The 21,849-nt window shown below is 37.3% G+C and overlaps 1 protein-coding gene across 2 annotated transcripts in view; it reads right to left on the reverse strand.

The window, feature by feature from the left end:
• MFSD14A (major facilitator superfamily domain containing 14A) overlaps positions 1-21,623 on the reverse strand; it is a 38,391-nt gene extending 16,768 nt beyond the window's left edge. The window contains exons 1-4 of one of the 2 annotated variants that reach the window (XM_061183802.1): positions 21,410-21,623; positions 8,398-8,493; positions 1,279-1,341; positions 403-530 (exon numbers count right to left, since the gene is read on the reverse strand). In XM_061183802.1, the coding sequence (XP_061039785.1) occupies positions 403-530; positions 1,279-1,341; positions 8,398-8,493; positions 21,410-21,493 (371 nt within the window). In that variant the 5' untranslated portion in view covers positions 21,494-21,623. The remainder of the gene's footprint in view (positions 1-402; positions 531-1,278; positions 1,342-8,397; positions 8,494-21,409) is intronic. The other variant, XM_061183803.1, reaches the window with a different exon arrangement.
• Between the last annotated feature and the right edge of the window lie 226 nt (positions 21,624-21,849).

Below are 21,849 nucleotides of genomic sequence, written 5' to 3' on the forward strand. Positions count from 1 at the left end.
TTATTTGGGACTTTACTGATATATAACAAAATCTATTCCTAATTAATATAGATAATGATGATAAACCTCGTGTTTTTAACATCCTACTTAAGAAAATAAAAAGTTAGCAACCCTATCCAGTACCTAAAATATTGTTTTGAAATTTGGGCTGTGAAATCCAAAAGCAGACTAGCTGGTAGTCTACATGCTTCCTATAGTGGCATCTAGTTCAAAGAACTTTATTACTTACTGTTATATTACTTAGCGACTATATTTGTAAAGGCCCTTTTATCTGTATCAAAGAATAAATGTATTAGAAAAATAAAAACCTACATAGATAGGATGGGAAAAAAGTGAAAGAAATAAGGGAATATTCAGAAAACAATTAATAGTTGATATTTAGTTGTTATAATGTGCACGTACCATGGGCTGATCTTCATTAAAGGAATTGGGGCACACGTGAAAAATACTGTTAGCAGCAAGAAGGATTTTCGGCCCCAAACATCAGAAAGAGCACCAATAAGTGGGGCACTGAGGAATGACAACAAACCCTAAAAAAAAGTTAAATGAAGAAAATACATATACCATGTATACTGATGAGCCAAAAACAAATCATTTTACTACCACAGAAGAATTTTAAACAAGTTTATTTCTAAAATAAGTATATCACAAAACTTTAGATAAACAACTTGTTTCTTGTCTGTATATAATTTTAAAATTTCTGAATATAGAATGAATATAGAATATAGAACCATCTGCGGGCTCCGGTAGCATATTAAACACAAAACGTTCTAAAGAATTCTCAACCACAACTCTAGCAATTCTAGAAGGAATATCATATGCTAATTATCAGTTTATAAACTTGTTGATCAAATGGAATCAAGAGTAAAGAATATGTAGAATAATCAAAACTTTACCATATTGATATATTTTATACTCATGCATTTTTTAAATAGTTCTTTTCTCTTCAATCTATATTCTTGTTGCTAGTTTACAAAAAGCACTCAGATCTCTGTAATGGAAGTGCCAACACATAAAACACGGGAAATTTGCTATGATGTGCTTTATCATTATTATACATAGTTGGCTATATGTGAGTCAAATCATATTTAAAACCCAGTTCATTTAAAAAGTGCTAAGTAATCCCCCAAGATATACTCCAATTGTAAAAAGTAACACTTAGGAGATTGATCAACTAACTTAATAAACTGGCAGAATTACATATATTTACGTAAGTATATATGTGCATGTTTGTGTACATGCATATACATATGTATATATATATATGACTGATCCTACCTTTACTCCTTGAATTAGGCCATTCATCAGAAATGTATGTTTAGGGAAGGTTTCATGTAATACCTAAAGAATAAGAACAAAATAAAAAGCTCATGCTACGTTTTAGTCCTAGTAAAACTTAAAACATCCCTTCATAACACAATCCAATTTTATTTCATACAAACTTTCAGGTTTGTATGACACTATGCATATGAGTAAAATACTAATAATACCAAACATTTATATGGCATTTACTATGTCACAAGGCACTAAATTGGGCACTTTATCACATTATCTCCTTTCATTCTTCGTAATGGCCCTATTAGAAAACTGATACACAGAGAGGTTAAATGTCTTATCTAAGATCACATAGTAAGTGGCAAAACTGAAAGTGAACACAGGAAGTCAAGCTTGAAAGTCCATGCTTTTAATCATTATGCTATCCTGTTTCCAACATATAACCGACTGACTTATAACTCCCTTTACAGACAGGTGTATTATCTAAGATAGGAGACTCGGAGAATAAATAGGGAAATTTTAATTGCCAAAAAGTGGACCTAGAGATTCCATAAGGTAAGAAAGAAAAAAAAAAATCCCAACCCATGAAAATGTATAACAAGTTTCTTTATCCTTTCCAAGGCCTGGTCTCAAACCACATGGCATCAGTTTGTTCACTGGGTAACAAGTGAACCATTGGGAACTCATTGGTTGAGAAAGTAACTGGGGGAAAGGTAACTAAAAAAATAAAAAGCAGCAACCACCATTTTCACAGCCTATGTATCAGAGGCTTTATATATACTTTTATTTAATCCTAACAATATTATGAATTAGATATTACCACTTTACAGATGTGGCAACTGAGTTCTTGCTTGACTTAAAGCCAATGCTTCTTCCATTATACCATACTGTCTCTCAATAAAAACAATAGAGAATGGCAATGTGGGGAATGAGACAGGTCGGAAAATCTTCTCTTTAGGAAGAAAAACTATGCTGGTTGTACTTCCTAACATCCTGCAAGTAAAACCTTTAGAAGGATTAGAAGGCTCCCTTTTCTTCAGTTACTCTTCTGCCAGTAACTAGAAATTTAACAAAAATTAGCTTGTATGTAAAAATAAAATTAGAAATGTTTAGTATTCAAAGAAAATCACTAATATGGGAAAAACCACATATTTATGATATTCATATATTTTGTGATTCTCAACGGAGGGTGATTTTGACCCCCAGAGGACATCTGACAATGTCTGGAGACATTTTTATCACAACATGATGGATGGGGGAGGGCGGGGGTCGGGGGAAAGAAAAGACGTTACTGGCATCTATGAGGTAGAGGTCAGGAAGGCTGCTGAACATCCTATGATACATCCTGCCCTCCCCCCCAATAATCATCTGGTCCCAAATCTCAATAGTTGAGAAACCCTATTATTTATTATTTATAGTGAAGACCCACGGATCCAAAGAAGGTGGGTGCAAACTTTTTCTGTAAAGAACCAGACAGTAAATATTTTCAGTTTTTTCTAGCTTTGCAGGCCAAACAGTCTCTGTCACAAGTGCTCAACTCAATAAAAGCAGCCATAGACTATATGTAAATGAATAGGTATGGTTGTGTTCCAATAAGACTTTATTTACAAAAAACAGGGTACTAGCAGTATTTGCTCTGGCCATAGTTTGCTAGTTCTTGTACTAGAGAAAAAGATTTAAACTCCTTAAACTGGTATCCCCAAACCTTTCATAACAACTCAAATCTGCTTTTGTTCCAGTTATTACTAAGGGCCAATTCTTTCTAGGGACAAAGAATGGATTTGGTGTTAAAAAGAAAGAAGGACATAACAAATGCTTACAAGAAGTTTTGTAATACACTAAATCTTATTTCTAACAATTCACTTTGCCAAGCCATCTTCCATTCCAATCAATCCGGTCTTTTCACTATTTTAGAAATATTCCTATGCTTTCCAATATTCATACTTTTACACATGATATCCTATCTACCATAAATGTTTGTTCCCCTTATCTTCCCTATCTAGTCGACCCCAAAATCTTCCATATTGCTCCTTTGCTACCAAACTTTCCTGTCCAAAGCAATCAATTTCTCCTTTAGGACCATATAATAGGTGATTACAGCACTCCCTTGGTCATCACATATAGCTTTCTAATATTTTTTATATTACAGTACTCTGTTACTTAGGTCTTATATTTTTCATCTTTTCAGGTATTTGATAAATATTTCTTTTCAATTATATTTCAAACTTCTTAAGGGCAGACAGGCACTATATCTACTACACTTTGCATTTAATATATTTTTATTTCTATTAGTCCCTCATCAATAGAGTGCCTTCATATATTAACTGTTCACTAAATGTTCATAATTAACAGATTATAAATTCTGCCTTCAAAATGACTTAATATAACATGACAATTATGCAAATTGATTTAACCAATGTTACAAAATAAAAACTTTTATAACCCCTCCAAAGGAGTATAGCTAAAGGTAACAAACCCTCACGTTTGTTTTTTTTTTTAACAAAAATTTTAACACAGAGACAAATATTAATATAAGAAGTAATAAAAATGTTGGTTGTAAAGATTTTTGATCCTGGGGGACCCTTAAACACCGGAGCTGAATAGGAAAAAAATGTATCATTTTTCAATAAATTTTATGGATCTTAAAATTTTTAAGAACTTAAAAAATTTTGAGAGTAAATAGTCCTTAAAATATTAAATGCTTCAGGACTATCTCTGAGCAAAGAATGCTAAGCCATTGATATAGAAGAGATGCTAGAGGACTGGAGCGCAGGGTCTTGCTCCGTAACATGGACTGTGCATCTAGCAACTTGAACCATCAAATATTGGCCTAGTATTTCTAGAACCATAGGTCTGTCAAAAAAGTGAAGCCACTTCTTGGCATTATAGATCCTTAGACCTACTGTCATTAATTCTCTTTATGTAAATGTATATTATTTAGTCAATCAACAATCACTGACTGAACACCCACTATGAACCAACCATATAGTCACAACCTCTCAAAGTGTTAGATTACTGTCCTTAAAAATGTCAGTATAAAATTCTTCTGTGTAATTAACGTAAATCCCCTTGCTGGTGGAGATTTCACCATCCTCCCCTGGGCAGGTCCTCCACATAGAACGCAGCCTTTGTTCTTTGACTGTATTCTAGAACAGTGTTCTGGAAGCTGTATAAGCTTAAAACTCAAAAATAATTGCAAACACATGAAATTTTTTAAAAATTTCTTTTAACTTCACATTACTTTTTAAAATGAAGGCTATTATAAATCCAAAACCAAACATTTATTATAATTAATATGTTTTAAATTTGGTTATCTGTTAAATGAATTAATTCAAAGAGTATCTTTGAAAATTGAAACGCTTAAACTTTATAATTTTTGAGAGCTATGTATGGGAAGAGAGAGATACATAAAATGCAAATAAACTCAATTATATCTACATCCTCACTTTCCCTTTTTAAATGAATGTTAAGAGCTGTGACTCTCTAGCAGGCACCATTTATAATCAGTTTCAAAACACCTAAGACAGAAATAAAATGTTTAAAGGTTAACAGACTTTTGGAAAAGAGAGCAAAGTGCTACAACTTGGTGTCTTCTACCCCGAAACTCACTTTTCCCCACACCCCAACACGGGGGAGTATAGGAGTCCAAAACAAAGAGAAAAGGGCTGCTAATAAAATCAACAACAATAAAAAATTGCAAGCAGAAAGTCTCAAAATGAGCAAAACCTTTTTTAAAAGCCCACACTGAATTAGTATATTGGTTCTTAATTAGTGATATATACTAGATATATGAGAATCACTTCTAAAAAATACACATGCCTGAGCCTCCCCCCTTGAAAACTCTGATTTCAGCCAGACAGGTTGTTAAGGCCTAGGTATTTGGGGGAAAAAACAAAAACAAAAACAGGTATCACTAATATTCACCTCTGGTTTAAAAAAATCACTGAATTAATAGATACCACATTCTAACAGCTGAAACCTTCATCTCCAGTTGGCCAATCTGTCCTAATGCGGCTGGTAAAGCCTACCCTGAAGCCAAAATCTCCTAAAGTGATGGTTGCCTGGAGGGATGAGTAGGACTGCAGGAGAACTTTCCTGTTCTTACACATTTCACATTGCTTAATGGTCTACAACAGGCACACACTGTTTCTAACTACTAAAAAGTAACATATATAACATAGAGAGAGAGGACTGTATATATATAGATTTCCCATGCACAATTCTTTTTCAGTGATGTTTCAAAGATTCTTGCTGTTCCAATGCCCAAAGGCCAAAACACCAGGAAGTACCTAGAGTATAACAAATCTCAACACTTAGGTACATCTAATCTCTACAATTCAATCCTTGTTTTGCCTAAAACTTGACACCCAAGGTTTTCCCCATCAAGCAAAAAAATGTAGAGCACAAACACTGCAATTATTTTTAAAAATGTGTATACATTAAAGATGAGAAAAGAATCAGAAAAATAAAACTCTGAGCTTAACATTCATTAATATTTGAACTTATTTTTCGTGAGAGAAAACTTGATTTAAAAAAATATAATGAAGTGAAAAATTGAAAAAGGTAAAGAATTATGATGATGATAATATTATGGACAACTGCCCCATGTAACACCTCATCATTTCACCATTTTAAAAAATTCAAGTATTAAAAACAAACATGGGAATTAAGAGTAACTGTTACAACAACAATGGGGCGAAAAAAGTCTTTCCATAAATAAAATAATTGGCAACAATGTTATAGCAATTATTCTAAGAAATGTATTTATGCTGGCAAAAGAAAAATAATTCATTAAGTCCCAAATTAGCACTTTTCATTTTCCTGACCATAATTCAATTCAGTATTTTAAAAAGTAAAAGAAAAGAGAAAAAGAAAAAGAAAAATCAAAGGTACTATCCATTTTTTAATTAACAAAAAATAGTTAAGAACGTACTAAGCACACAGTTTTCCCATAGCTATGAAAAATGAACTAACAAGCAAGCAGTTATATCTAAATAACTGGATTTCTTCCTTGTTCTTAAAGAAGACAATCTCTTTTTGTCCGATTAGAAAAAATGATACCAAAGTTAGACAAAAAGTTGAGATAGCTAAAAAATATAAATGAGATACGAATTTAAAAAACAGCTACACACACTTCAAATCATGACAAATTATGGAATCATCACAAAAAGCTTTTTTTTGATGGCTTGCTCATAGTTTACCCAATATTTTAATCTCTCTACTTAGCTAGTAGTTGGGCTGCAGATAACCTCAACTACCTAAAACATGGGTATGAACCACTTGCTACCAGTATTCTCCAAGACTGAGCACTGGGAACAAAACAAGCCTAGGTTTAAAACCAAAGCTGCAGTTTACTATCAGAGTAACAAGTTGCTTAACTCTTCTAGACCTTAATTTCCTCATCTGTATTACTGAAACTGAGGAGGACCCTGTAGGGGCTCCTGGGCACAGGGAGCCTTTCTGTTCAGCCTCCATGACCTTCCCTGAGTTCCAAAGGGCAGATTTGAACAGTTGCTAATCCAGGAAGGGAAGGGATGCAGAGTCAAGGGAGGAACAGTCAAGAAACAATAGTGCAGCCTTGGGGCAGGGTCCTGGTTCCACCTCAAGGGACACACATAACAATATCTTTAAGCCCTTTTATAGAATTAAAACCAACAAATGGAAGACGTCAGCATTCTCCATACCAGAGAAGACCAACTGAGGCCAGACTAAAGGAACCAGAGAAGCTCATCAAGATTACCTGAGATGAGATTAAAGGAGTGCAGGCCCTACACATACCCGCCCTAATCTTATCAGCAACTCCACCCTTGAACTATTGCTATAAAACTCTTCATCAAATCCTCCCAGGTTGGGACACATATTCATAGTTTCACAGAGGGCAGGAGCCGGCTGTGTTCCTCTTTGCCTGGCAAAGCCATAAAGCTATTCTCTTCTACTTCACCCAAAACTCTGTCTCCAAGATTTGATTCGGCACCAGTGTACAGAGAGGCTGAGCTTTCGGCATCATTATGAGGCTAATTCCTCATTGATAAAGTGGTTTTGAGGATTTAAAGTAACGTATTTACAGTGCTTAGTACTATGCCTGGACTCATCATTATATAAATATATACAAACTGCTATTACAAAGCTCAAGTACTTTAAACCACAGGACTAATGATCCACCAGACAGATTTATATGTTAAATTGGTAGATTATAAATAAGCACACTCTAATATTAGAAAGCTAATACAAAGGTGTGAGAACACATAGTTATTACAGCACCACAGTAGCCCTTGACATCAGGTTATTACAGTATAATGTGGTTACAAATGTCATAATCATAATGATTATTAGACTAGTTCAATCTATCTATATATGATCATTCAATTTATTTATGAACAAACTTTTTATAAAAGTCTTTTTTGTGTATCAACAAACAAGCTCATGAAAATACAAGGAAGTATATCTCTTTAAAAATCTGTTCTTCTGGGATTTAGAAAGCTGTACATTTATCCTGATTACACCTTTCAAGATATCATAGAGGTCTACCATTGCTGCTTCCTTCATTCCATTCCCCTCATCTAAACCGACAGGCGAAAACTAGCTATCACCTAAGATGTTTGGTCTGGCAGGGAGGTCTTTTTGTGAGGTTCTAAACCTGGGAATATTTGAGTAAAATCAGCTTAGAGCTATGAAAAGAATGACCTCTCTAGATGGCTACCTCTAGATCCTCTGCCTAAACTAAAAGAAACTTGTATTTGGAAAATGCAACTGCAAGAAAGAATCTCAAAATAATAATGTTGAGTGATTCAGGGCACAGACACCATTCTTCCTAAGCTTGTCAGTATAAGAATCCTTTCCACCTTACCCAGAGGGGGGACTGAGCCCTGCTTAAACTTGTCCAGTGTTCACCAGAAGAACCACACCCGCCCAAGCCCTGCTAAAAAGTAAGGGAGAAGTAAAGGTTGGAAAAGACAACTAAACCAGTAAAATACAGTACTAAAGGGCTGATGATATTGGTGGGAGAATTAACCTTGGAAAGGAAAAAGGGCCTTTTTTCCCCTCCCAAAACTGATTTCCCTCCTGAAACCGAAGAAAAAGAAATTTTAAAGTCAGCGATAAATAAGTTAAAAGATTACTTACCACCAAGGTGGGTGCTGTCAATAATCCCCAAGCAAAAAACTCCAAAAAGATGACGATAACCGCATGATAAACACTAGGAGAACCTATTCCTTGAGGCTACAAAAACAGAGTTTTAAAACATTAACGGTGCATTCCAGAATAACTAACAATGACAACAGTCGATAAACATTTATGGAGAACATGCATGTACTGGGCACTATGCCACATATCTGGACACTCACTGTCCCTGTCCTCAAGGTGATGGGGGCAGACAAGGAAACAAATACATACATTATATAAGCACAGTGTGCAATGGGAACACAGAATCCAGAGTGGGGAGGGGAGTATCAGAATTCCAGGAGGAAGGCTGAAAGGATGTAAAGGAAGTAGGCCAGGAGCAGGAGTGGGAAGGAGGACAGCAGAAGTCAAGGAAGCAGCCTGCACAAAGGTGGTAAGGCTTGAGAGCAGGAGGTATTACAGGACTCATACAGTTCAGTACAACTAGAGCATGGGCTGCACGCTGAGATACTGAGAGATGAGCTAGAGGCACACAGGGCTAACTTCCATGCTAAGGAGTCTATGTTCAATTCTGAAGGCAATGGGGAGCCACTAAAGGATGTTAAGTAAGACTCATGTGATCAGATGAAAGTTTTAAGAAAGATCATTCCGGCAAAGGTGTAACAGATAGATTAAAAGGGGGCAAAACTAAGGAAAGTTAAGAGGTTACTACACTGATCCCAAAACATAAATGAATCATGTGGCAAGAATGGTAACAGACACCAACATGGTTCAGAAGCAGAAAAGTCCCGAGTAGTATATGAGAGATCTGGGACTTGATATGCACAAGAAAGACATTACAAAATTAACTTTATACTGCTGCTAGAGATATCTTAAGAATTACTTCAGTTGCTGGAGTTTATATTTCTAAGGGCAATATTAAATTGATAGAAAAGCAAATGACCTATAACATTAACTCAGTCACCATTAACAAGTTTATATAACAGAAAGACAAGTTTAATGAATACATATAACAATGTCATACTTAAGTTTTAAAAATATATTCAGTAGTCTTATATGCAAAATATTAATAGTATTTGTATTTCTCTATACACTAAAAATGATGCTACATCATTTTATAAAAATAGATGTCTCTCCCAACCTGCAGAATACAGGTACCTGAAAACCCCCTTTGTAGGAGAACTTGCAGTTGAGGAATCAGACAACAGAGGTGGGGTAGGGGTTGGGAGACATAAGAGCTGAAGGACCATGGCTGGGAATGAGTTTGTACAAGACCTCATTCATTCAACAAACATTCAGAGTACCAGAGGTGCTGGGATTACAAAAAACCAGTAAGACACACTCCCTGATCTCAAGGAGCTCACAGTGTAGAGAGGAAGAGGCCTCACTATAATCCTCTGCTTATATGTAAATGCAGTAAAAGAGACATATACAAGTTAGGAAGCAAGGAAAGGTTACTGCAAGAAAATGAAGTAGTGTGGACAATCACATCAGAGAAAAAAGACAGACGAAGTAGACAATGGCCATGACAGTTTAAGGCTGAAAGGAAGGCAGGAGAAGTAGCCTCTAAGCTTTGGTAAGGAGTTTTTCATCTTCAGTCTAGAGATATAGGAAACCATTGAAGAGTTTTAAGCAAGAGAATGGTGTGATGAGACCTGCATTTTTCAATACATCATGGTGATTTCCTAAAGGATGTAACAGGAGCAAACTGCATGCAGAAGCAGGCTATTAGAATCAGTTCAAACAAGAGGTGATGAGGGCATGACATAGAGGAGTGGCATGGACGCTGGAAGGGAGAGAACGGAAATAAGAATTTAGGATTTGAAACTGAAAGAATTTGATAAATGTGGGAGGAAGAGTCAAGAAGACTTCCAAGTTTTTAGCTTGGTTGTCTACTAGTGGAAGCTGGTAGCTTCCTAGCTCTTTTTCCCCCATGAGGCTCAGATTTACTTCAGATTCTATCTATAAGATAGCCCTTGTACTTAAAACATTTCTATTGTCCTCTGAGGGCTGATTAAAACAATTAGTCAGCAGCAAATGTGATATCTGAAACCACCAGAGTAGGTGAGATGAAGTGTGAAAAGAGCGGTGGGCTGAGACAGAGCCCCAAGAAACACCAAAATTTAAGTACAGTTGACCCTTGAAAAATGCAGGGGTTAAGGGGCACCGAGCCCCACACAGTCAAAAATCCATGTATAACTTTACAGTCAGCCCTCCATATCCAGGTTCTGCACCTGTGGATTCAACCAACTGCAGATCATGTAGTACTGTAGTATGTATTTATTGAAAAAATCCATGTATAAGTGGACCCGGGCAGTTCAAACCCATGTTTTTCATGGGTCGACTGCAGTGGGCAGAAGAAAAGGAACCCATGAAGATAAAGAAGGAACAATCAGAGAAACATCAGGAGAATCAAGAGAATACAGTGTCAGAGATGACAAAGGAGCAGTTTTAGGAAGGAAGGGGTAATGCCCAGTACCAAATAGATAAGGTAAAAACAAATGTCCACAGGATTTCGTTAAGCTCCAAACTAGTTTTGTTCACCATCACATATACTCAGCACCTATTAAAATGCCAAGTAGAACTTCTCAGGGCCTTTAACATGATAATTTATATTATATTATTTATATTATGAATCTCCAAGAAGATATTATTTTCCAAACTTGACCATGAAATCCTCTGTCATATAAGAGACAGTATCTCACCAACACTTGAGTTCCTTGGAAAACTGTCTGAGAAATACTGATAAAAAGTAAGATGATAATTACATAACAATGTGTATAAATATACACATAGGCCAAAAGCCTGGAAGTGGCTGCTTAAGTGAAGAACACTTAATCATTCAAGGACAGTGTTGGGAAAGCTTCGCAAAGGTATTAATAACATAGAGGGAGTAGGGATGGAGCAAAGTGAATGGATACAAAAAATATTTAAGAGGTAGAATAAGGACTCAGTCAGTGGATGACTAGATGTAGCAGAGGAGGGTAGAGAAGATCAAAGATGAAAAGATTTCAGTTTCTGCCTTGGTCAGCTGGACAGTGAAGAAAAGGGAAAGAATAAAAGATTAGTTTTAGGCATACTGGTTTGAGAAAAACACGTACAGCATTAGCTGAATTTAAAGAAAACAAAGTGAGTAAACTATGCAAGAAAGAGCAAAAGATTAATATCTTAACTAGGTAAAGCATTCATGAAAACCAATACAAAAGCACTAAGACACTATAAAAATATAAAGAATATAAACAGATAATTTAAAAAATAGCTCATAACATTCTATCATGGAAATAACCAAACATTCAGTAAAAGCTCCACCACAAAGATGTTCACAGCAGCATCATTTATAGTAGTAAATATGGAAATCTAAATGTTCAACCTTTAGTTACATATCCTATAATCAAATCATGGTATATAAATTAGACAGAATAATATGCAGCCAAAAACTGTTTATTGATAATCTTTAATGACAAGTAAAAATGTTTATGGCAATGTTAAATTTAAAAGATCAAAGGAGGATATAAAATTGTATGTGTAATTTCAACTATGAAGAACAAAATAAAAACTCACCTCAATGTTAACAATGGTTATATTAGATAGTGATTTTAAGTGACATAAAATTGTTTATTATGTTGTTCTGAATTTTCTGAATCTTTTCTAATAGTCATGACTGTACTTTAAATAAGAGGAGGGGCTTCCCTGGTGGCGCAGTGGTTGTGAATCCGCCTGCCAATGCAGGGGACACGGGTTCGAGCCCTGGGCCAGTTAGATCCCACATGCCGCGGAGCAACTAAGCCCCTGCGCCACGGCTGCTGAGCCTGCGCTCTGGAGCCCGTGAGCCACAGCTACTGAGCCTGCGCTCTACAGCCCGTGAGCCACAACTATGGAAGCCCGCGCTCCTGGAGCCCGTGCTCCATAACAGGAGAGGCCACCGCAATGAGGAGCCCGCGCACCGCAATGAAGAGTAGCCCCCGCTCACTGCAACTAGAGGAAGCCCGCGCGCAGCAGCAGAGACCCAACACAACCAAAAATAATAAAATAAATTAAAATAAAATAAAATAATCACCTCACGTCAATCAGAATGGCCATTATCAAAAAATCTAGAAACAATAAATGCTGGAAAGGGTGTGGTGAAAAGGGAACCTTCCTGCACTGTTGGTGGGAATGTAAATTGATACAACCACTATGGAAAATAGTATGGAGGTTCCTTAAAAAGCTAAAAATAGAACTACCATATGACCCAGCAATCCCACTACTGAGCATGTACCCTGAGAAAACCATAATTCAAAAAGAGACATGTACCATAATGTTCACTACAGCTCTATTTACAATAGCCAGGACATGGAATCAACCTAAATGTCCACTGATAGATGAATGGATAAAGAAGATGTGGCACATATACACAATGGAATATTTCTCAGCCATAAAAAGAAATGAAATTAAGTTATTTGTAGTGAGGTGGATGGACCTAGAGTCTGTCATACAGAATGAAATAAGTCAGAAAAACAAATACTGTATGCTAACGCATATATATGGAATCTAAAAAAAAAAAGATACTGATGAACCTAGTTGCAGGGCAGGAATAAAGAGGTAGACACAGAAAATGGACTTGAGGAAATGGGGTGGGAGGGCAAAGCTGGGGCGAAGTGAGAGTAGCATCAACATATATACACTACTGAATGTAAAATAGTTGGCTGGTGGGAAGCAGCAGCATAGCACAGGGAGATTGGCTCGGTGCTCTGCGATGACCTACGGGGTGGGATAGGGAGGATGGGAGGGAGGCTCAAGAGGAAGGGGATATGGGGACATGTGTATGCATATGCCTGAGTCGCTCTGTTGTGCAACAGAAACTAACACAGTATTGTGAAGCAATTATACTCCAATAAAGATCTATTAAAAAAATAAAAATAAAAAATAAAAATAAAATAAAATAAATTTTAAAAAATAAATAAATAAGAGGAAAATGTTTTACTTATCTAAGAGAAAAACTATGTAAAAGATAGGTAGTTGCATATGCTTGTCCCTCTTAAGCCATTCTCTCATATTTCCCAGAGTTGGGGGGAAAAAGTGTGTGTGTGTGTGTGTGTGTGTGTGTGTGTGTGTGTGTGTGTTAAGGCAGGGCAGGGGGAGAGATAGTTGCTTGCCCTAAGGTACTGGTAATTTTGAGAGTTGTATTATATCCATAGTCATCTATCCTGTTTTAAATGAATTCAAAAGTAATACAAGATCTTAATAAAACTGACAAATTTTTAAAATATTTTACTAATCTGGAATTACAGAAACTTCTAGGCAGGACTTTTGATGTAAGTTTTAACGGAATACCGATCCATAATCAAAATTCCAGGACAAATCGGGAAGAATACAAGGGTCATGGCCTCAGCAGAAAGACTAAGGGAAGAGGGTTAACAGACAGGTAGGGGGCAAATATTTGACCAGTGCGTGGTTTACAACAGCAAGAGTAGAAAGTTCAGCATAATGAGATATCAACATATGACATTTGAAGATTCTCAAAAGAATTAAGAGGTACAACGTGAAAAATTCTGAAGGAGACAAATTTGAACATAAACTAACACGTACCCAACCCCAAATGCCAAGATATTCCGCCTAAAAGCGTAATAATTACTATACCAAAAGTCCATTCAGCTGAGCAATTTCCCTCTTATGGAGGCATGAGAGATGATTGCATGGCAGTCACCTCTAACTTCAACCTCAGAACTCGGGGACAATCTCCTTTAACCCCACCTCCACCCTCCAATCTAATTCCATTTCCCAAAGCATACTTTCCATTGGTAACATATGTGGTTTCATCATCTAGGCTTTTGGCTAAGCCTTTTAAAAATCTACTTATTTATTCTTCTATTTTATAACACTAGATAACTTTTACAAAGTTATATTTTGTTTTGTAAAGTACCTATTTCATTTTATTTAACTTAAACTTACCTTTTTCAAGCTCACGCTCTCTGAGGCAGGCCCTATGCTTTATTCTTCTACAATTTGGAGCATGTGGTACATGCATGGCACAAAAGTGTTTGCAGAACTGAAATGAATTACTCTGTAAGTCTCCTCTGCCTATCACTTTAGGCATTCAGTATATGGTTACTGTATTTAAATATTGTTAAAAGGACAATATATTCATTAATTAAATTTGCAACTTCCCCTATTAACTCCCTCCTCTATACTCTTACTGTCTGCTACTGTACCATCTATCATATGGGTTTACTGTACACATACATGAGATTAAAATAATAAAAAAATCACTAAAGACTTAGAATGATTTACATTCATAATCTTATTTACCCCTTCTAACCTTTCAAGTTAGATACTATTATCTCCATTTTACAGTCCAATACAGCACACAAGAGACGAATCAGTCAATCCAGGCAACTGCAAAGCCCACCCAAGTCTGGAGCTACACTGGTTGCAGTGGTTACACTGCACATATTACCACAGACTGTTACTTAAGAGTAGGGATCCAATCTTAACCATCTTAGTATCTCAATGCATAGCTCAATGCCTAGTATAGAAAGGGTATTTCATGCTCATGGAGTGACTGATAACCCTTATCATGAGAGTCAGTAGCTGTTAAATGACTTAAGTAAGTCACTTTACCTCTCTTAGCAGTTAGGGGTAAACTATTAATTTCTTACCTAAATCCTCATCTAACTCTCAAATTCCACATCTATGATTGTCCAATCAATATGAGTTTATGAATTCAGCAGTTATTGTGGGGAATATGGATTTTAATAACATGTTATATTCCTATCAATGAATCAGGGACTTATATGGGTTGTTGGCCAGGAGAAAGAAGTAATTCCACCAGTAACTGGGCATTATAATGCCATTATAATCCTATTTATTAAATAGAATGTTATCATGTGAGGAAACCATGAGAATAAGCCAAACTGAGGATCATTCTTCAAAACAAAGGCTTAGACTATTAAAAATGTCAATATTATCAAAAATAAACAAAAAGCTATTCTAGACAGAAGAGACATGGCAACTAAATGTAATAATTAAATTCTGCATCCAAAAAAAGACTATAAAGGACGTTATTGGGAAAATTGGGGAAATGTGACTGGCCTATACATTACACAATATTATTGTATCAGTGTTAAATTTTCTGAATATAGTGATTATATTGTGGTTATGTGGGAAAATATCCTTATTCTTAGGTGATGCATCCTGAATGTTTTAGGGATAAAGTGTCATGATGTCTACTACTAACTCAAATGGTTCAGGAAAAAATGAAAAAATATATAGAGAGAAAGGAAAAACAAATGTGGCAAAATGTTAACAATTGGTGAATCACAAATCTATGGGATGGGCAAATAGATATTCATTATGCTATTCTTTCAACTTTTCTGTAGTTCTGAAAATTCTCAAAATAAAAGTTGGGGAAATAAAAAACACAACAACAAAAAATAAGGTATGAAGGAGAATAATTTTGAACTTAGAATTTAATACTGACAAGTTATCAATCGAGAATGAGGATAAAATAAATCTTCAGAAAGAAACACTGAATTTTCTCTGAACAATATATAACTAAGTTTACTAAAATAATTTAATGTAAAAGTCTTGCACAAAAAAAGACAAAGATTCTTAATTATAGACATCTAAGACCTGGAGCTTTTCATGGAAGAACACTAAAACAAAAATTTCTACAGAGAATAACTACAGAGCTGCTTTCCTGGGATCCTGACACATTATGGAATAACTGGAGGAAATAAGGCTTTACTGCTAGTATTTGGTATCATGTTTCCTCTCTCACAAAGTCAGCTGGTGTTTTCTTATTTTCTATGACTTTAATCAGGCAAGGCAAGGTTTACTACATTTGTGAACAAAAAGAAAACTGATCCTTTATATCCTGAAAGTATGAATCACCATAAACATGTAGAGACACCATTATACTAATTAAGTCACTTTGGCTTAATTTGCAGCGAGACTTCAGAATTATTTTATGGATACATTATGGATCAATTTAAAAGAGATATTCAGTATTTGTATATCACAGAAGTGAAGAGGTAGTGGTTAGATTGCCCCTACACAGAATGAAATACACTTCCTATAAATATTCAACAAGAGTGTAGTGAGATCAAGTTTTACTCTTAAAAAAATAAAAAAGGTTTACAGCTTGAGATTGTACTGCTTTGAGGTAAACTTTGAAAAGATAAGTAACATGACAATCTATTGCATCCCTCTCCATTCTTGAGGGGAAAATATGTGGCTGGCTGTTAAATCAAGTCATCATTACATTAAGTGCTTATCCCCATGAACACCGAATGGGTTACACAGTTCAAATGACTACAAACTAAACTCACTAAAAAGGTAAAATAAAATTAAAAATTAAAAAACCCCCATCAACACAAAACTCAAACTGTCACCAATGTCTAAGATGGAGCCTAAGCTCAAGACCGGTCTTAGGGTAATCTCTAATTACTCAATTTATAGAGCTAAATGATAAAATATAGACCACCTCTTGTTTTAAAAAGACTCCCTAAGAAGTATCTCCTGTGGTAGAATTCATAACTGTATTTATACACTATTGAGAAAGTAGACCTATTATTAAGAATAAGCTACTATATCTGGCTCTGAAAGAAACAAACCCATTTCAGGGATCTTGATGCACCCTGGCTGAAATGGTCAACTGTTACTTTAACTGACACTTCTAATTCAAAATAATGCCAAAAGACAACTCAAGCTTTTAAATAACTGAAAAATTTAAATCATATATACCTGTCAGAATGATACTTGAGAAAAGCTATTCTTTTTACTTAACTTCAACACTTCAAGTATAAGTGAATTTCCACAGATGATATTGGAAAGCAGGTCTTCAAACTATAGTAAGACAAACTGGAAATAAAATCTGAGAAAACTGTTTACTAATTTACCCTCAAACACTAACCTAAAGCAAATGTTGACTCAAGGAGGTAAGGAGGTAAGTCATTCATGGTTCTGCCTGCCACAAGCTTGCCAAGGACATATATACATCCTGATGTTTCTAGGCATGCACTACTGATTTCAAAGAACAGCTGCTTTTTGAAAGGCACCGTGGCCCTCTTCATGGCTTGCACTCTAGGAACCAGAGGCTGCTCTCTGGGGGCTACAAAGAGCTATTCTGCAAGTCCTTCAGCCATCCTAGCAGGTAAAGAGTGCAAATGATCAGAGCTTAGGTCCAGACTTTTGAAATGATTTTTGACTCCTATTTATTGTGATTAAAATCAGAGATATCAGGAATAAATATCTGGTGCTCTGCATCTCTGGGCATATCTGAAATGTCAATTTTACTTTTTTCAGGTACTTCCAATAAAGCAATACACATATGCCTTGCTTTCTATCTAATTTTTAAAGTCATTTTACCAATTCACTTGTGAAAAAAATGGACATTTTTCACTTTGTCAGAGATGCAGACCCACAACTGTATTCACAAAACAATAAAGATCACAATACAAAACAAAGAAAACTTTAAAAAATCATAAGGAAAATTCTATCTTTGATAATACAAATAACTCACGTAAATAATTCTTTGGCTCTTAGCCTCTACCAAGAATACTTATAAACTATCTGCTAATACATGGTAATGATTTAACAACAAATCCCGAAGTATTCTAAAATGTCAGAATGCACTTTCAATTCAACTGTCCTAAATGGTCTGCAATGCATAAGAGATGTAGCAAAATGTTACATACATTAAAACATAATTAAACACTGTAATCCTATGTGCAGATGCTTCAAAAAGCAAAATCACCAATAATGTCACAGTCACTTTCATCAGTAAAATGGTATAAGTAGATGATTAAGTAAATATTTATTGAATTTAACCTGTGAAACTATTCTTTAGTTACTTATGTTGTTTTCATATAGAACAACTGTTCTTAAACTTTCAGGAAGTATGGATCCTTTTGTGGAATCTCCCTAGAAAAATGTGTAGTCAAAGAAAATTTTGCAAACAACTTCAGGGTGAACAGACCCAAGTTAAGAACTCCTGATACAGAATCACACACCTTCATGTAATTTATCTTAATTGTGTACTACTCAAATGAACAACATAATAGTCAGCCTTACCCTGGCTTCAGCGCCAACTGAAATACAATTTCAAGAAAAAAACATTTAGTTACTTATGATTAACCTGGTTTGCTTAGAAGGGTTCACTTCTTCAAAACTGTTAAAAACTACAATAAGTATGTGCTAAGTTTTTGACAAATTAACAGCTCATTACTAATTTTGTTTATGAATATTACAACTGGCTGATCAAGTTTACAAAGATGCCATTAGCAGAAGGACAAAGCAAAATAATCTTAACACTGTTGAACACTAGGAAGAAAATGGAAGGGGATCAGGTCAGTACCATTGGCCAGGGATGTGAAATACTGTTCAGAGCTTGTCATGTGTGACCATATAGCCTCAGACACCTGGATGTTCATAACAGTAGTCTGACAAATTTTAAGTAGAGAGGCAGAGAAGTAAATGTCATTTTAAAACTATTTTTATGACTATAATAATTCCACATATTTTCACTTACAGCTAGAGTAGATTAAAATACAAATACTGCAAAAAATTACCTTGGCACTTCTAGAAATATAAATATCTCCTGATTATATATAGGAATAAATAAAATTACACTAAAAAATCATCTTAAGAATGTGCTACTAGACACATTTTTAAAAATCACTTTAAATGTGTTTTTATCACTTTAAATTCTCATAGTAGGCCCTGTAGAATTAAAAGATGCATAAACAAAGTACCTATTCTAAAGAGGTGTCCAGTGCTCTTAGAATGGAAAGTTCAGCATAAGTGTACAAAGATGATAAATGATAATACCCCCATGCCCACATCCCTCAAAAGAAGCTTCCATTTATTTTATGATGGGGTAAAAACTGCATTTTGTGTCCAAAAGCAAGCTATGAATTCACTACAACTTCAGTAAATATCAAGATAAAAAAAAAATAATAACCTCTTCCAAATCGCCCAGGATTTAATTGCTATAAAGCGAATTTAAAAAGTCAGAGGTAACAAAACTGAACTTTACAAGGTAAAAGGTGTGTTTCTTGAAAACAGCTTCATTCTTATCTTTTATAAAAAAAAATATATATATATATATACTAGGGGCTTCCCTGGTGGCGCAGTGGTTAAGAATCCGCCTGACAATGCAGGAAACATGGGTTCGAGCCCTGGTCCGGGAAGATCTCACATGCCACGGAGCAACTAAGCCCGTGCGCCACAGCTACTGAGCCTGCGCTCTAGAGCCTGCGAGCCACAACTACTGAGCCTGCGTGCCACAACTACTGAAGCCTGCGCGCCTAGAGCCCGTGCTCTGCAACAAGAGAAGCCATGCAATGAGAAGCCCGCGCACCGCAACGGAACAGTAGCCCCCGCTCGCCACAACTAGAGAAAGCCCGAGCGCTGCAATGAAGACCCAATGCAGCCAAAAATAAATAAATAAATAAATAAATAAATTCATTAAAAAAAAAAATACTAATCTTAAATATCACTTGCTTTTACAAAATACAATTCTTCGATGCTTCTATTTTGTAGATTGTAGATGAACTTAAAATATCAAATCCCTATGATTGACAAAGGCAACCAGTATTCTTTCAAGCTATTTCTCTCCCCACATAGTAGTTCTAACCAACTTGGTCAAAAGAGCCATGACAATTCATAACTGACTTAATCAAAATAATGTTTTAATTAAATAATAATAAATTAAATACAACAAAAAGATCTGAAGACTTGAATTTCAAAGTTTCTTTTTTCACCAAATGTCAAAGCTATGACATCTACAGATTTGATAGTTAACTAAAAGTATATTCTGAAATTGCTACATATGTCCCAAGCTTTCTAAATTTTAGCATAACTAACTGGGCCGTATTCTGAAATGTCAAAAGAAAGTTGTCTCTGATTGCAAATGAATTTAGCAAATCCTCAATGACGACCTGATTACATATTTAGCACTGTGCTAGTAGCTGAGGGCTCCAACAAAACACAAGCAAATATGCAAAAAAGGAACCCTTTCTGCACATTTCTCGGAAAAGTTAAGTATGTATTTCACCTTTGCATTCTGTTTCGGAACGTGATATCAAAGAATGCAACAAAGACCAGAGAGTGTAGCAACGGAGAATTTTCAGCTAAAAAAAAGTATAGGCGAGTTACTGTCAATTAAAAGGCCTACGTCCCCTGCCGGTTAACAGCACAACGCATAAAGTTGACTGTGATGACAACTGTTTCTAAAAAGCAAAAATTTTTTTCTCGCCCTCAATCTGTCTTCCTTTCAAAGGTCTTCCAATCCTCAGGCCATGATCAACTCTACCTAGTATTTTTTGTTTTAAAATACACCAGGTGATTTTAAAACAACAGGGTGATGACTCTTCTCTGAAAACTAGCAGATTGAAGCCTAGGCCCCAGGTGTCCTCCGTCGCGCTCCTGACTGCGGGAAGCGAGGAGCAAAGCCCACCTTCTGACAGTGTTTACCGTACTGGAAGCAGCCAAGAGCAGGAGCACTGACCCAGAACGCCGCGGAAGAAGGGAGCGAGCGCACTACGGGGCCCCAGCGGGGTCGCCGCGCCAGATGCCACCCGGTTAGCAGCATATGGGAGGGCAGGGATTGCTCCCGGCCGCTTCCAGAGCGCGACCACGGCCTCGCGGGGCCTGGACGGCGCAGGCGAGGCTGCGGAGGCGAAGGGGACGGCGGAACCAGCTCCGCCCCGGCGGCCCGGCCGGCAGCGGAGCCCGGCGTCGATTCCTCCCCGCGGCTGAGGCGCTCGTGGGCTCAAGGCCGCAGGGCCTCCAGGGGCGGCCAAAGGGTGGCAGGTGCGGGAGAGGCGGGCGGCTTCTCCATTCGAGAGGACAGGCCCCGGAGGCCGCAGGCCGGGGCGAGGGAGGAAAGCCCCTGGAGCAGAGGCACTGGGGGCCCGGGAGCCCGAGACACCGGCACCGCGGGCGGGGTGAGGGAGGGCGGGGGCAGTCGCGGGTGGGGGCAGAAAGAGATCCGGGCCCCGAAAGACCCTCCCGGCGCGGTACCCCAGCTCACCGTGCCTCCGTCCTTAATGATGATCTTCTTGGCCAGCATGATACTGCGGTTCGCGGCCCGTTTCTTCTTCTTCCCCTGGGTCATTTTACCATCCTCGATTCTTGGCGTTGCTGCAGCCACTCCCGGGGCGGCCGGCCCCACCGGCGAGTGCCGTCCCGCCACTACTGCCGGGCCGAGCCGCTCGGGGCGCCCGCCGCCATCTTGAGGGCCCGGCCTGCCTCCGGCGGCGCGTCACATCGTGCGATCGGTCGACCAGCCCGCCCCGCCCACGTGACGCGCCCCGCCCGCTCAGCCGCTGGGCAGTCGGCGCCCGCGGAGGGAAGCTCTGAGGGAAGCGGGCGGCGCGCGGCAGAGGCAGCCGGTGGAGGGAGCGGCGCGTGGAGGGAGCCGTGTGCTCTCCGTTCACCAGCTCGCTCAGCCCTCACCACAGCCCTGGGCAC

Source organism: Eubalaena glacialis, chromosome 3 (genome assembly GCF_028564815.1).
Source record: "Eubalaena glacialis isolate mEubGla1 chromosome 3, mEubGla1.1.hap2.+ XY, whole genome shotgun sequence".
In the NCBI taxonomy this organism is placed as follows: Eukaryota; Metazoa; Chordata; class Mammalia; order Artiodactyla; family Balaenidae; genus Eubalaena; species Eubalaena glacialis.